The sequence below is a fragment of the Gobio gobio genome, assembly GCF_949357685.1.
Source record: "Gobio gobio genome assembly, chromosome: 15".
NCBI classification, from domain to species: domain Eukaryota; kingdom Metazoa; phylum Chordata; class Actinopteri; order Cypriniformes; family Gobionidae; genus Gobio; species Gobio gobio.
The window spans coordinates 24221942-24234036 of record NC_137108.1 but is presented as its reverse complement, the minus strand read 5'-3'; the positions used below and the strand labels follow the sequence as shown (position 1 = coordinate 24234036).

At 37.9% G+C, this 12095-nt stretch overlaps 2 protein-coding genes across 2 annotated transcripts; both read right to left on the bottom strand.

Moving 5' to 3' along the window:
* Positions 1 to 891: 891 nt before the first annotated feature.
* Positions 892 to 5106, bottom strand: tlr21 (toll-like receptor 21). The gene is made up of 2 exons (XM_079836731.1): positions 5034 to 5106; positions 892 to 4314 (listed from the first exon to the last, which is right to left on the bottom strand). Exon 2 carries the CDS (start codon positions 4201 to 4203, stop codon positions 1237 to 1239), a length of 2967 nt encoding a protein of 988 aa, XP_079692857.1. The 5' UTR covers positions 4204 to 4314; positions 5034 to 5106; the 3' UTR covers positions 892 to 1236.
* Positions 5107 to 5341: 235 nt separating this feature from the next.
* cnfn (cornifelin) lies at positions 5342 to 6295 on the bottom strand (the record flags this gene model as incomplete). Its single annotated transcript, XM_079836730.1, has 3 exons — positions 5342 to 5431; positions 5576 to 5712; positions 6184 to 6295. The coding sequence occupies 3 exons, from the start codon at positions 6293 to 6295 to the stop codon at positions 5342 to 5344; spliced, it is 339 nt and encodes a 112-aa protein (XP_079692856.1).
* Positions 6296 to 12095: the final 5800 nt, after the last annotated feature.

Genomic DNA, 12095 nt, shown 5'->3' with positions numbered 1-12095 from the left:
AACTTCCACCTGGCTTGATCATCCTGTGAACTTCTATTCCCAGCAGCAGTCACTGAGCACAGGGGAGAGTTTAGAAAGTGTACACTTAGATCTCTCCAGAATCTCTCAACAGTGTACAGAAGAAACAGATCTTAATTTTAATTCACATCACATATATGAGAGCAGAAAACAAAAACCGCAAGAACCACCTTTTGAAGGATCCAGATTCTGGTCCCATCAGCAGCAAGTTCAGGATGAAAGAGAAGGATGTGCTCCCTTTTCATTCTCAGCATCCTATCTCTCAGAGGGCTTTCAGTTCGAGCCCTTTTTTCGCTTTCCACGTCCATCTAACACACAGCGCAGGTTAGACTGTCTTGGTATGACTCACTGTCCTACATCAAACAAACCATTCTACCCTCCCCTTTACCTATAGCAAAGGCCGTTTGCCATGGTTAATCTCATCTAATCATCATAGGTGATGATATGTTCCAACTATGCATACATCTTCTTACCGTCTTTGTATAAGAGTAAAAAAAATGTCTTTGCATTACAGATTTACATTTTTATGTTTACAAAAATTGAAAGACCATCACCTCTGCATGTGATTTGAATTTAAGAGTTCAGTGTGCTTACATTATGATTTCTCTAATATATGTGTATATACTGGTAACACTAGTAGTAAGAGTGAAACACTTTTTAAGATCTAATCACTTTTTGTGCTGTCGAAATATCAAAAGCACTGCGCATCAATTTTCTTTTATTTGCCTGCACTAATAGTGTACATGTTTATCTATCCACAAGGATGCTTATATATACATTTATTTATTTTGATTATTTTATTTTATTTTCTTGACTTATTTAAGTTCGGTATACCGTAAAAATGAGATGCATGTGATTTTGTTATATTCTTTTAATAAAGCAGTACAAAATTAAATTTTTTACATCAAACTGATTTCACAATTTCCATTTTATTTCTGGTCAAATGTCTTGTAGTGTGAAAAATAAGAATTAAATGTAATACTCTTGTAAGACAAGTAGATCACTTGTTGAATTTATATTTATTTGTTCTATTATTTTATCAATTTTCATTACATTTTCTCCACAAAAGGCTAATACAAATTTTAAAAATGGCTTCTGGTAAGTTTGAATCTTTTCCATATATATATATTTTTTTGCATGCTTAAAATATGCAGCCTGCAGAGAATGTATAGCCTTTTATTGAAGTACATTCAATTAAGTTTGGTCTTATACATGTAGTCAGGGCATCAAGTAATACACTTCCTCATCTATAGTTGGCTGATTCACAAAATATTCTCTTTCCTCCATGTCTTTCTCTTGTCTCCTCTGATCATTCTCCTCCTTCATCTTCTGCTCCTCTTGGCTTCCAGCGTTGCAGCTCCTTAGTGCTCTCTTTAACTGATTCCAGAACAGTTCTTTTGCACTGCTTGGATCAGAACAATTTGACCCAGGCCACTGCAAATAGGTCTTTTTGAGCATGACCTTTCTCATACGGTGATAAGTGGACAGTTGCCTCTTGGGTATAGGCTCCAGAAAGACCAACAAAAGCACATCCTGCATCTCTTGAAAGAGACGATAGCTGGCCAACTGGATCTCCAGTGAGCACCATTCACTGTTAAGGAAGCTCTGACTGACCACGCAGATCGTTTTGCGACTTCCATATACAGCAGCCACAATGTTGTCGACAATATCGCGGCCCAGCTCGAAATCTCTGTGGTGGAGGCAGAGCCGAAAAGAAGAACCCTCGAGATTCGGCAGCAACTGTTCCATTACCCAGTCTTCATCGGCTGAGTTGTACGAAACAAAGGCATCATATTTGTATTTCTCCTCTTTGTCCCTTAAGCGACGCCACTGTTCTCCACACCACGATCGAAACACATAGTAGCCGTACTTAAATTTCCAATAAAGTTTGACATAGAGAAATGGTATTAAGGTTAATAAGATTGTGAATGTAAAAGTTGAGGAGAAAAGGTAGAGTGCTATGTCCAGATAACACACATTAGTGTCAAAGTTGTGAAAATATGAGCCTGGATGGTCTTGGCATGTAATATTGAAAAGATATGGAAATTGGAGTCTCTTACTGCTTACGGTCCAGTTCTGTAGATCACTATTCTTGCAGCCACAACTGAGAGGACAACTGCGCATGTCAATGTATCTTAGATTGGTCAGATTGTCCAGTAAACTGATGTCCAAGGACATCATGTCATTGCGATTCAGATTAAGTGTCTTTAGTCCTGTCAAATTTCCAAAGACCTCTTTTGAAAAAGATTTTATGCCCATGTTCTCAACAGATAACATCTTCAGTTTTCGAAGGTTTTTGAAAATACCAGGGTTTAGTTTAGCGACCCCGACACATGAGTCTTTTAGAGTTAAAAACTCCAAGCTTTTCAGGTCATCAAATGTTTCAGCACCAAATCCAATGATATGGTTGTTGGTGAGGTAAAGTCTTTTCAGAGAAGTTAGACCCCGGAAAAACGCACGCGGCAACAAGTTTATGCCATTTGGTTTCTGCGCATCGAGTTTCAGGTCGAGAAGACGAGACATATTTATAAATGGTGAGTATGCTGTTTTTCTAAAATACCAAATGCGGTTAGCCTGTAAATCCAGCACCTGCAGGGTGGAATGAAGTTTCCCAAAGAGCCTGCTGTCAATCTTTTTTAGACGATTTCTATCTAAATACAAATTGGCCAAGCTGTGCAGCCCATCAAATGCATGTGGCTTCAGCTGTGTGATCTTGTTCCCGCCTAAATCTAAAATAGTTAGATTTGACAGAGAATGAAAGGTATAGTTGAAAATGACAGCTATTTGGTTGTTGCGCAGGTTGAGAGTCTTCAAGCTGATAAGATCTTCAAAGCTGTCGTTGTAGACATCGGACAAAAGGTTGTTGTCGAGACGAAGTGTTAGAAGATCTTTGAGCCCACTTAAGGCTTTATGGTCCATATAAGCAATTATGTTTATGTTTAGCTCGAGGTTTTTTAACTTTGGTGTATTACCGAAGGCAAAACCTGAGACCTGTAGAATACGATTGTATCGATAGCTCAGGTTTCTCAGGCTGTAGAGCTTTTTCCTTTTGCTGCAGGACAATAGCTTGGTCAGATGGTTATGTTCCATTTTGAGACTTTCCAGTTGATCCTGACCATGCAGAAACTGCAAGCAGTCCGTGGTTTTCATCTCGTTCCGTGAGAGGTCCATTGCACCTGTGATATTGGGGCAATGAGAAAATGTGTTGTTTTTTAGAACGGTTATGGAATTGCTCTGAAGGATCATTTTAGGTATGGGTTGCGTTTTATGGTGGTGATGATGTCGCAGAAAAAAACACAGCGAAGACAGTGCACGAGAGTCCTTCAGTTTCAAACCAGAGAAGTCGACGTTCCACGGTCGTACATTGGTATAATTAAGAAGCTTGCTAGCAGAGACATTGGTAAAGCGCAAGTGCAGGTACGTCATATCCTCCAGATTCAGGCCCTGAAAATGCTCGAATGTTAATTTTTTGTTGTCTGAGAAATCTAGCACTTTCACGTACATTAGGAAAGACTTGTCACATCCCAGTTTGTATAGTTCATTATAACTTAGGTAGAGATTAGCAAGCGACTCTGGCAGACTGTGGGAGTGATGCAGGGTGGTTAGCTTGTTAAAAGAAAGGTCCAGTGTTATCAAGCTGGACAGGTTTGTTACGCATTCAACCAAAGCGGAGAAGTTTTTCAGGTAATTCTTGCGTAGGTTGAGAATCTGTAGGTTTGTCAATTTGGAAAACAGGAACATATCAGCATTATTGAGTTTGTTATTTCCCAGGAGCAGCTCTGTGAGGTTATAGAGGTCACTGAATACATCACGGTGGAGAGATGGTATGTTATTGCAGGACAGATTTAAAATCTGAAGTTGTTGCAGATTATTAAAAGCATCTTTGTGGATTTCAACAATATGGTTACTGTCCAGAACCAGAGATGTCAGATTGGACAGATGATGGAAGCTTTGGCCGTGAACATGTGTAGTGTTACTGAGAGAAACTGTAAGGTTTGTTGCTGTGGGAAATACATCACCCACAATTGTACGTATGTCTGGTTCGTGACATTTAATACAGCTGAAGGTTTTATGGTTAGAATCTGGGATCTCTATGCAACTCCTGAAACTGTAGCTGAAGGCAAGTTTAAGGAGACAGATAAATACTGCCTTTAGGATCAGTTCACGGCATGCAGAATCTGCCATATTTTTCAGTTCAACTTTTAAATAACTGCCTTCATCAAAGACCAACACTACAAGGTTCTTCACTCAGTATGAGCAGCACCTAATCCAATACTGAGAGTTTAACACAGCCATCTGCTAGAAAAAAGAGGGGAAGGTTAATCAGTTTAAAAATAAATCTGAAATAAAAATGATTACATATTGATCCACAATGCTATTAGTCAAAATTACATTTTTTCCAAATGTATTAAATACAACAGACACAGAATATGGACGTTTATGTATTTATTTATTTATTTATTTATTAATTATCAGATACATAAAATGACTTCAAAGGTGATGGAAGTATATCTAATATGAATAGAGGGAGTAAAAAGGTAGACACAAAAACATTACTCCTAATATTAAATTACAAACTTCACTAATGTATTCTCACATAACCTGTATTGGGTGACAATATCCCACTTCTCAGACTCTTATTTCCCCCTTTTGTTTTATTTACATCGGCTTCCTTAAAATTGTAAATAATAAAACAAGAATGGATTGAAACAACAAAACAATGTTAAATAAGTAAATGCATGACACATTCTACTTAACAAGTTTCTCTTTCATGCTCCATTTGCTCACAAGACTGATGTTATACAAAGGGCAAAGGCATAAATCTTGTCACAGTGAACAAAGTAGACAGAGAGCTATGTAACATTATGTTAAAAACTGGCTCAGGATAAATGCAGAAAACAAATCTCAGACTCACTAGTTCAAAACTCTCTCATTATCTCTCATTAATACATATCATTGTGTTGGCTATTTGTCATTTGAACATTCATAAACAGAAATGTAATTCAGTACCTTACCTACATGAAATTGTTCCCGATCATTTTGCGAAACGATCATAGCGTTCTCTCTTTTAAAAAGAAGATTCTCTTCACAGGAATAGAAAGAGGAACCAAAAAGGTTTCAAGCTAAAGCAAGGAAGTTCAGACAATGGGGTACGCCTCATCCAATTATGCAGAGAAATCTTGAATACTTTAATTAAGGATTGATTTGTAATGTAAATTCAATCATTGATATAGTTTGAAATATTCTAAAAGAAGAAGAAAAATTCCAGCCATCCAGGCATTTTTGAAATAGTCAGCTCTCTTCTCTTCATTTTCATTTTAAATTAGCCTCTCGCCTTCTGTTCTCGAGCCATCTGACAGAGTCCGCAGAAAGGACAACAGCTCATGATCACCCAGTCATCACAGACAGAGCCCTAAAAGACACAAGGCAATACTACAGTGCTAGTCTTTCACACCAATGTTATGAAATGATAGATTTGAGCAGGAATTAATACACTACAGCAACATCGGAAAAAGCAATAATCAATACTGAAAAATATTTTTATTGCATGGCCTACATTAATACGATATTTGTCACGGATGCTGGTTCTCAATGCAATCATAGCTCCAGGTAGGAAGGGCAAACAGCAGCTGTCACCATTATCCTGTGCCACCTTACAACCCAAGATGCAAGGAATAAATGCCCCGCACAGACCTAAAAACAAACCATGTGTCAGAATTCACACTTTTTTTTCCACACTTGTGAGGTTCAATCCACTTACTCATCAAATCAATTGAAGGCATAGTTCATTCGGTTTTACTCCTCATGTTGTTCCAAATCTGTATGTATTTCTTACTTTTACAGAACACAAAAGAAGATATTTTAAAAAATGTTTAACTCTTTTTGTTCGTTGGGGTCCAAAACAACATTGGAGCCCACTGACGTTCATTGTATAGAAAAAACATTCTTCAAACAAAGAAAGTCATACAGGTTTGAAATGACATGAGTTCATTATTTATTTTTAGGGAAGAATTTTCATTTTTAGGGAAGCTACTCTTTTAACAACTTACCAAAGTTATAATCTTTATTACCATCATAAGCTTAAGCAAAATACATTTACATTAATAAATTAAGAACATTATTCATGTCAATCTCTCTCTTTCGCTCTCACACATACACACTCACAAATGCCGCAGTCGTCACAACAGTCACAGACATCAGTGCTCCAGTGAGAAACAGTGTAGCTGGTTACAGTCATTTGTGGCTGGGAAGTCATTGCTTCTGTTTGATATGACATCACTGACAAAAGACATACAGCAAATGATATAGTCATTTACAATTGGCACTTTTACATTGTGACTAAAATACAGTAAAGTTGTCTTGTTGCTATAAGTAAAGAAAAAAATGCATTTTTATCTGATGGCTAGCAACGATTGGTTAAATAAGTATGAATTAGGATGATTCGTGATTACCCTCTCTCTTACCTGTTTCCTTGGAAAAGGCTTCCTGGCACTGTATGTGTCTCACTTCCACATGGAAAGATGTTCAATTATAGATCTCAGTGAAGTTGGAAATTCCCTCAACGTGGGAGGAGAAACCGTGGTTGCAGTGGTGAGTGGTTTATGTGACCTGTAAACTAAAGGGTGAAGTGTTTGATTTGGGGGCGAGGAGTTTTACACGATTTCAGGTCTCCACACCTTTCCTTCAAGACAATATGTTATCTACAACCCATACAACATTTAGAAGAGAACATTGTGTTTTTGTACCTCGTGAATATGTACACTGGCCCTTTTGACAGATAAGTAATTGCCATCAGAAAATCACCACACTGCACAAATCAGGAGTTCTGACTTTTAACTCTCCTACAGTATATATCACAAACACTCATGTCATTCATATAAACAGAACCATACTGCCAATCTAAACTATATGCCAATTGTCTATCACTTTGAAGATAGTGATCCTGACAAAACTTTGTTTAAGGGCTATATGCACCCAAACCAACAAATGAGGTGAATCACAAAATTATAAACTTTGATTTGAAGCAAATCAAAATTATTTAATGTTGGATACAAATACAAAGGGACAAGTGTTGTAAACAAACTTCAAAGAACTACAATTTCAATAAGCATTCTTTTAAATAAGTAATTGCTTCATGCCTGTTTAAAAAGTAAGTTTTATAGTAGTTTGAATATAATCTGGATGACATTAATGCAGATAGCATTAATGTCAATATTAAAATGTACAACCTAATTCTGGAATTTAGTCTGATTCAGGGGGAATCAGATGCCAAATCCTGACTGACATTCGTCAGGCTGTCATTGTCGTCTGACCAGACAGTGTAAGTTTTGACATTTCACTGCCATTCACAAATCCTTTCATGTGGTCTCATGGGATTGTAAAGTGTCCATCAGATGGTGGTATTAGAGGCCGCTATGCTTAGTGGCTCACCCGGTTGTCATTGGCATGTGTCAGTGGATAGTTAGCCTGGTCCTACCAGACTCTTGTACATTTCATTTGTAAAGAGAGCATGGCCACTCTCCATTGACAAACGTTAACTTCCTTAAAGGCGGGTACTGGCGATAGTACCTGTCTTAGTGTACTAGTAATAGTACTAGCCTTAGTGATAGCCCTGGTGGTTCAGTCCAGAAAGGTTTGTATGCAAGAGTACTGTTTAAACGCACAGTTACCTGACAAATATTTTTTAAAGTAAACCTGACTCTCCATTTTCTTCCGTACTATAACTATTAATTCTTCTTCTTCTTCTTCTTTGGTGTTTAACGGCGGTTGGCATCCAACTTCAATGGTGCATTACCGCCACCTACTGTACTGGAGTGTGGACCGGAGCTTCAGAGATACCTACAGTGCCCTCCACAATTATTGGCACCCCTGTTTAAGATGTGGTTGTGGACTTCTAAAAATTCTCCTTTTTTTTTAAACAACATAGAACCCAAATGCAAAAAAAGAGAAAAAGTACAAGTTACATTAACTACATTACTTTGGTGGTAAAAAAAATCACACATTTAGAAAAAAAAAAAAAACTTGAAATCATGTGTCCCACAATTATTGGCACCCCTAACAATTCCTCTGAAAATTTTTATTGATTTTTTTTTAAATATATTTTTCTGTAGTTGCTAAAGTTGGTCAGGGTATCTAGGAACTTTTAATTAGTAATTCATGACTTCCTGTTTCCCTGGGGTATAAATATTACGTGACACAGAGGCCTAATTCTCTTACCCATTTGTCAACATGGCAAAGACAAGAGAACACACCATTCAAGTAAGGCAGATGTGTGTCGACCTTCATAAGTCAGGCAATGGCTACAAGAAAATAGCCACTCGCCTTAACTTACCCGTATCTACAGTCAGAGGAATCATTAAGAAGTTTAAAACAACTGGAACAGTGACAAACAAGGCTGGAAGAGGTCCCAAATTTATCTTGCCACAACGCACAGTGAGGAGGATGGTAAGAGAAGTAAAAAAATGTCCTAAGCTCACTGTCACAGAATTGCATCAAAGAGTGGCATCTTGGGGTCACAAAGTCTCCAAAACAACCATCAGACGCTCTCTACATGCCAACAAGCTGTTTGGGAGGCATGCAAGAAAAAAGCCTTTTCTCACTAACACTCACAAACGTAAACGTCTGGAGTTTGCTAAGCGGTACTGGGACTTCAACTGGGATCGTGTGCTTTGGTCAGATGAGACTAAGATTGAGCTTTTTGGCAACAAACACTCTAAGTGGGTCTGGCGTAAGACAAAAGATGAGTATGCCGAAAAGCACCTCATGCCCACCGTGAAGTATGGTGGAGGATCTGTGATGCTGTGGGCCTGTTTCTCTTCCAAAGGCCCTGGGAACCTTGTTAGGGTGCATGGCATTCTGAACGCTTTGCACTACCAGGACATTTTAAATAAAAACCTGATGGCCTCTGCCAGAAAGCTGAAGATGGGTCGTCATTGGGTCTTTCAGCAGGATAATGATCCAAAACATGTGGCAAAATCTACAAAAAAATGGTTCAGCAGTCACAAACTCAAGGTCCTCCCATGGCCATCTCAGTCCCCAGACCTCAATCCAATTGAAAACCTGTGGGGCGAGCTAAAGAGGAGAGTGCATAAGAGAGGACCCAGGACACTGGATGATCTAGAAAGATTGTGCAAAGAAGAATGGTCAAAGATCCCTCTCTCTGTGTTCTCCAATCTTGTGAAATGTTATAGGAGGAGATTAAGTGCTGTCTTGTTGGCAAAAGGGGGTTGTACAAAGTATTAACATCAGGGGTGCCAATAATTGTGGGACACATGATTTCAAGTTGTTTTTTTTCTAAATGTGTGATTTTTTTTTTTTACCACCAAAGTAATGTAATAAAATGAAAGGTTGGATTTTTGTCTTTTTTTGCATTTGGGTTCTATGTTGTTTAAAAAAAAGGAGAATTTTTAGAAGTCCACGACCACATCTTTAACAGGGGTGCCAATAATTGTGGAGGGCACTGTATATCTAAATATTGATATATATATATATATATATATATATATATATATATATATATATATATATATATATATATATATATATATATATATATATATATATATATATATATATATATATATATAAAAATCTTTATTTGCAAACTATATCCTATCTGCCAAACCTGTAGCCTTTAAGAAATTAAACAAATGTTCATTTGATGTTTTCCCCAGTATTTCTTTTAGTGAATTTCCTTCAACCCCCACTCTTCTTAGATCTTCTTTCATCTTTATTCTTTCCCTCTCATATTTCTGACATTCTAATATCACATGTTCAATAGATTCAATATTATTACAAAAATCACACTTTCCTGATATATGCTTACCTATAATACATAAATATTTATTTAATCCACAGTGTCCAACCCTTAGTCTAGTAAAGATTATTTCCTCCCTGCGATTTCTTCCAGTGACCCTCCCTGTCCCAACCTTTTGTTGTATACCGTGTAGATGTCTCCCTTTCACCTCTGCATCCCAGCATCTCTGCCACTTTTCCATAGTTTTCCTCCAAATTTGGGCCTTAGCTTCTGCTTTACTTATTAAAATTGGCATTTCAACATCTTCCATTTTACTAGCTTGCTTTGCCAAACCATCTACAATTTCATTTCCTTTGACCCCTACATGTGCTGGAACCCATGTAAATTTTACTCTCATGCCCATCTGACAAATGCGTGTGTAACATTCTATTACCTCATATACTATGTCCTGCCTTGCTTGTGATTTAAATGATTGCAAACTTTTTAAAACTGCACTGGAATCTGAGCAAATTATAACTTTATCTGGTCTAACTTCTTCTACCCACTTCAGTGCCAACCAAATACCGCCCAGCTCTATTGTATAGACAGATAAATGATCAGACAGTCTCTTCTGTACCTTAATCCCCATCTTTGGTATTCCGAAAGCAGCCCCTGTTTGTCCAGACTTAGGATCTTTAGATCCATCTGTGTACATATCCAAATATCCATTATACTCTTTATTCAACTGATTATAAAATACTTCACATAAATCCACATCCCTTCTACTCTTTAGGTAGCTATTTAATATCTGCAAGTCCACACTCGGCTGTACAAGAAGCCAAGGTGGCCTGACTGGCATCGGAACGGTTGGGCTAAATTTCTTTCCCTCCAGCCCCATCTCTTTTCCTATAACATCACCCACACATCCAAAACTCTGACTTTTAATCTTTCCATGCTCCCAGCATACCTGCAGAACTGTCCTTGAGGGGTGAGACCTGTCATGTCCTTGTAAGTTTGCCCAATAGTTAGCTGCCAGCTGTTCCCTTCTTAAATGTAGAGGCATCTCACCCATCTCTACCTGCAACGCCACTGCAGGTGACGTCCGAAAAGCCCCACTACATATTCTGAGTGCTTGAGTTTGTAAAACTTCCAACTTGGTCAGTGTAGTTTTTGCTGCATCTCTATATGCTATACTCCCATAATCAATAACCGATTTAATCAGTGCAACATATATCTCCCTCAGTGATTGCCTGCTTGCCCCCCAATCCACACCTGTAAGACATCTCATCACATTTAACACCTTTTTACACTTTACCATAATTTTCTCTATGTGGCCTGCCCATGTTAACTAAGCATCAAAAACCATTCCCAAAAACTTAAAAGACTCTACTCTCTCCAATACATGTCCATATAATCTGAGATTAATCTCTTCTGCCACTTTTTTCCTTGTAAAGAACACCACTTGAGTTTTCTCCTTTGAAAATCTAAAACCCCACCTCATTGACCAATGTTCTACCAATTCTATTGCCTCCTGGACCTTGCTTACTATATAATTTATGTTTCTTCCTCTTTTCCACAAAGCCCCATCATCCGCAAACAACGATCTTCCTATCCCAGGCTCTATCTCCGAAAATACATCATTTATCATGATGGTAAAGAGTAAAGGACTAATAACACTGCCCTGGGGGGTTCCATTTTCTACAATATATCTACCCGATATTTCTTTCCCAATTTTCACCCGAATAGATCGTCCATACAGAAAATCCTTCACCCAGTTAAATGCCCTACCTCCTATTCCCAAAAGATCTAATTTAATTAACAACCCCTCTTTCCACATCATATCATACGCTTTCTCAACATCTAGAAAGACTGCCACCACTGTTTCCCTATTAACCTGGGATTTCCTGATTTCATCTTCCAGGCATACCACTGGGTCCATTGTACCTCTACCCTTCCTGAATCCACTTTGAAATGATGAAATTAATTCCCTCTTCTCCAAAAAATAGACCAGTCTATCCGTTATCATACGTTCCATAATTTTACCTATATGAGATGTTAATGCAATTGGTCTATAACTAGTAGGTTTAGTAGGATCCTTTCCTGGTTTCCTAATTGGAACTACCACTGCGTCCTTCCAACTTTTTGGAAGCTGGCCTTCCTCCCACACTCTATTGTATAATCCAAGCAGTCTTCTTAATGCTACTTCACCCATAAAAGACAACATAATATAGCACATTTCATCTCCTCCTGGTGATGTCATCCCTGCTCTATTAATTGCCCTTTCCATCTCTTCTCTAGAAAATGGTGCACTCAATACATCATCCACTTCCTCCCTTTTCCT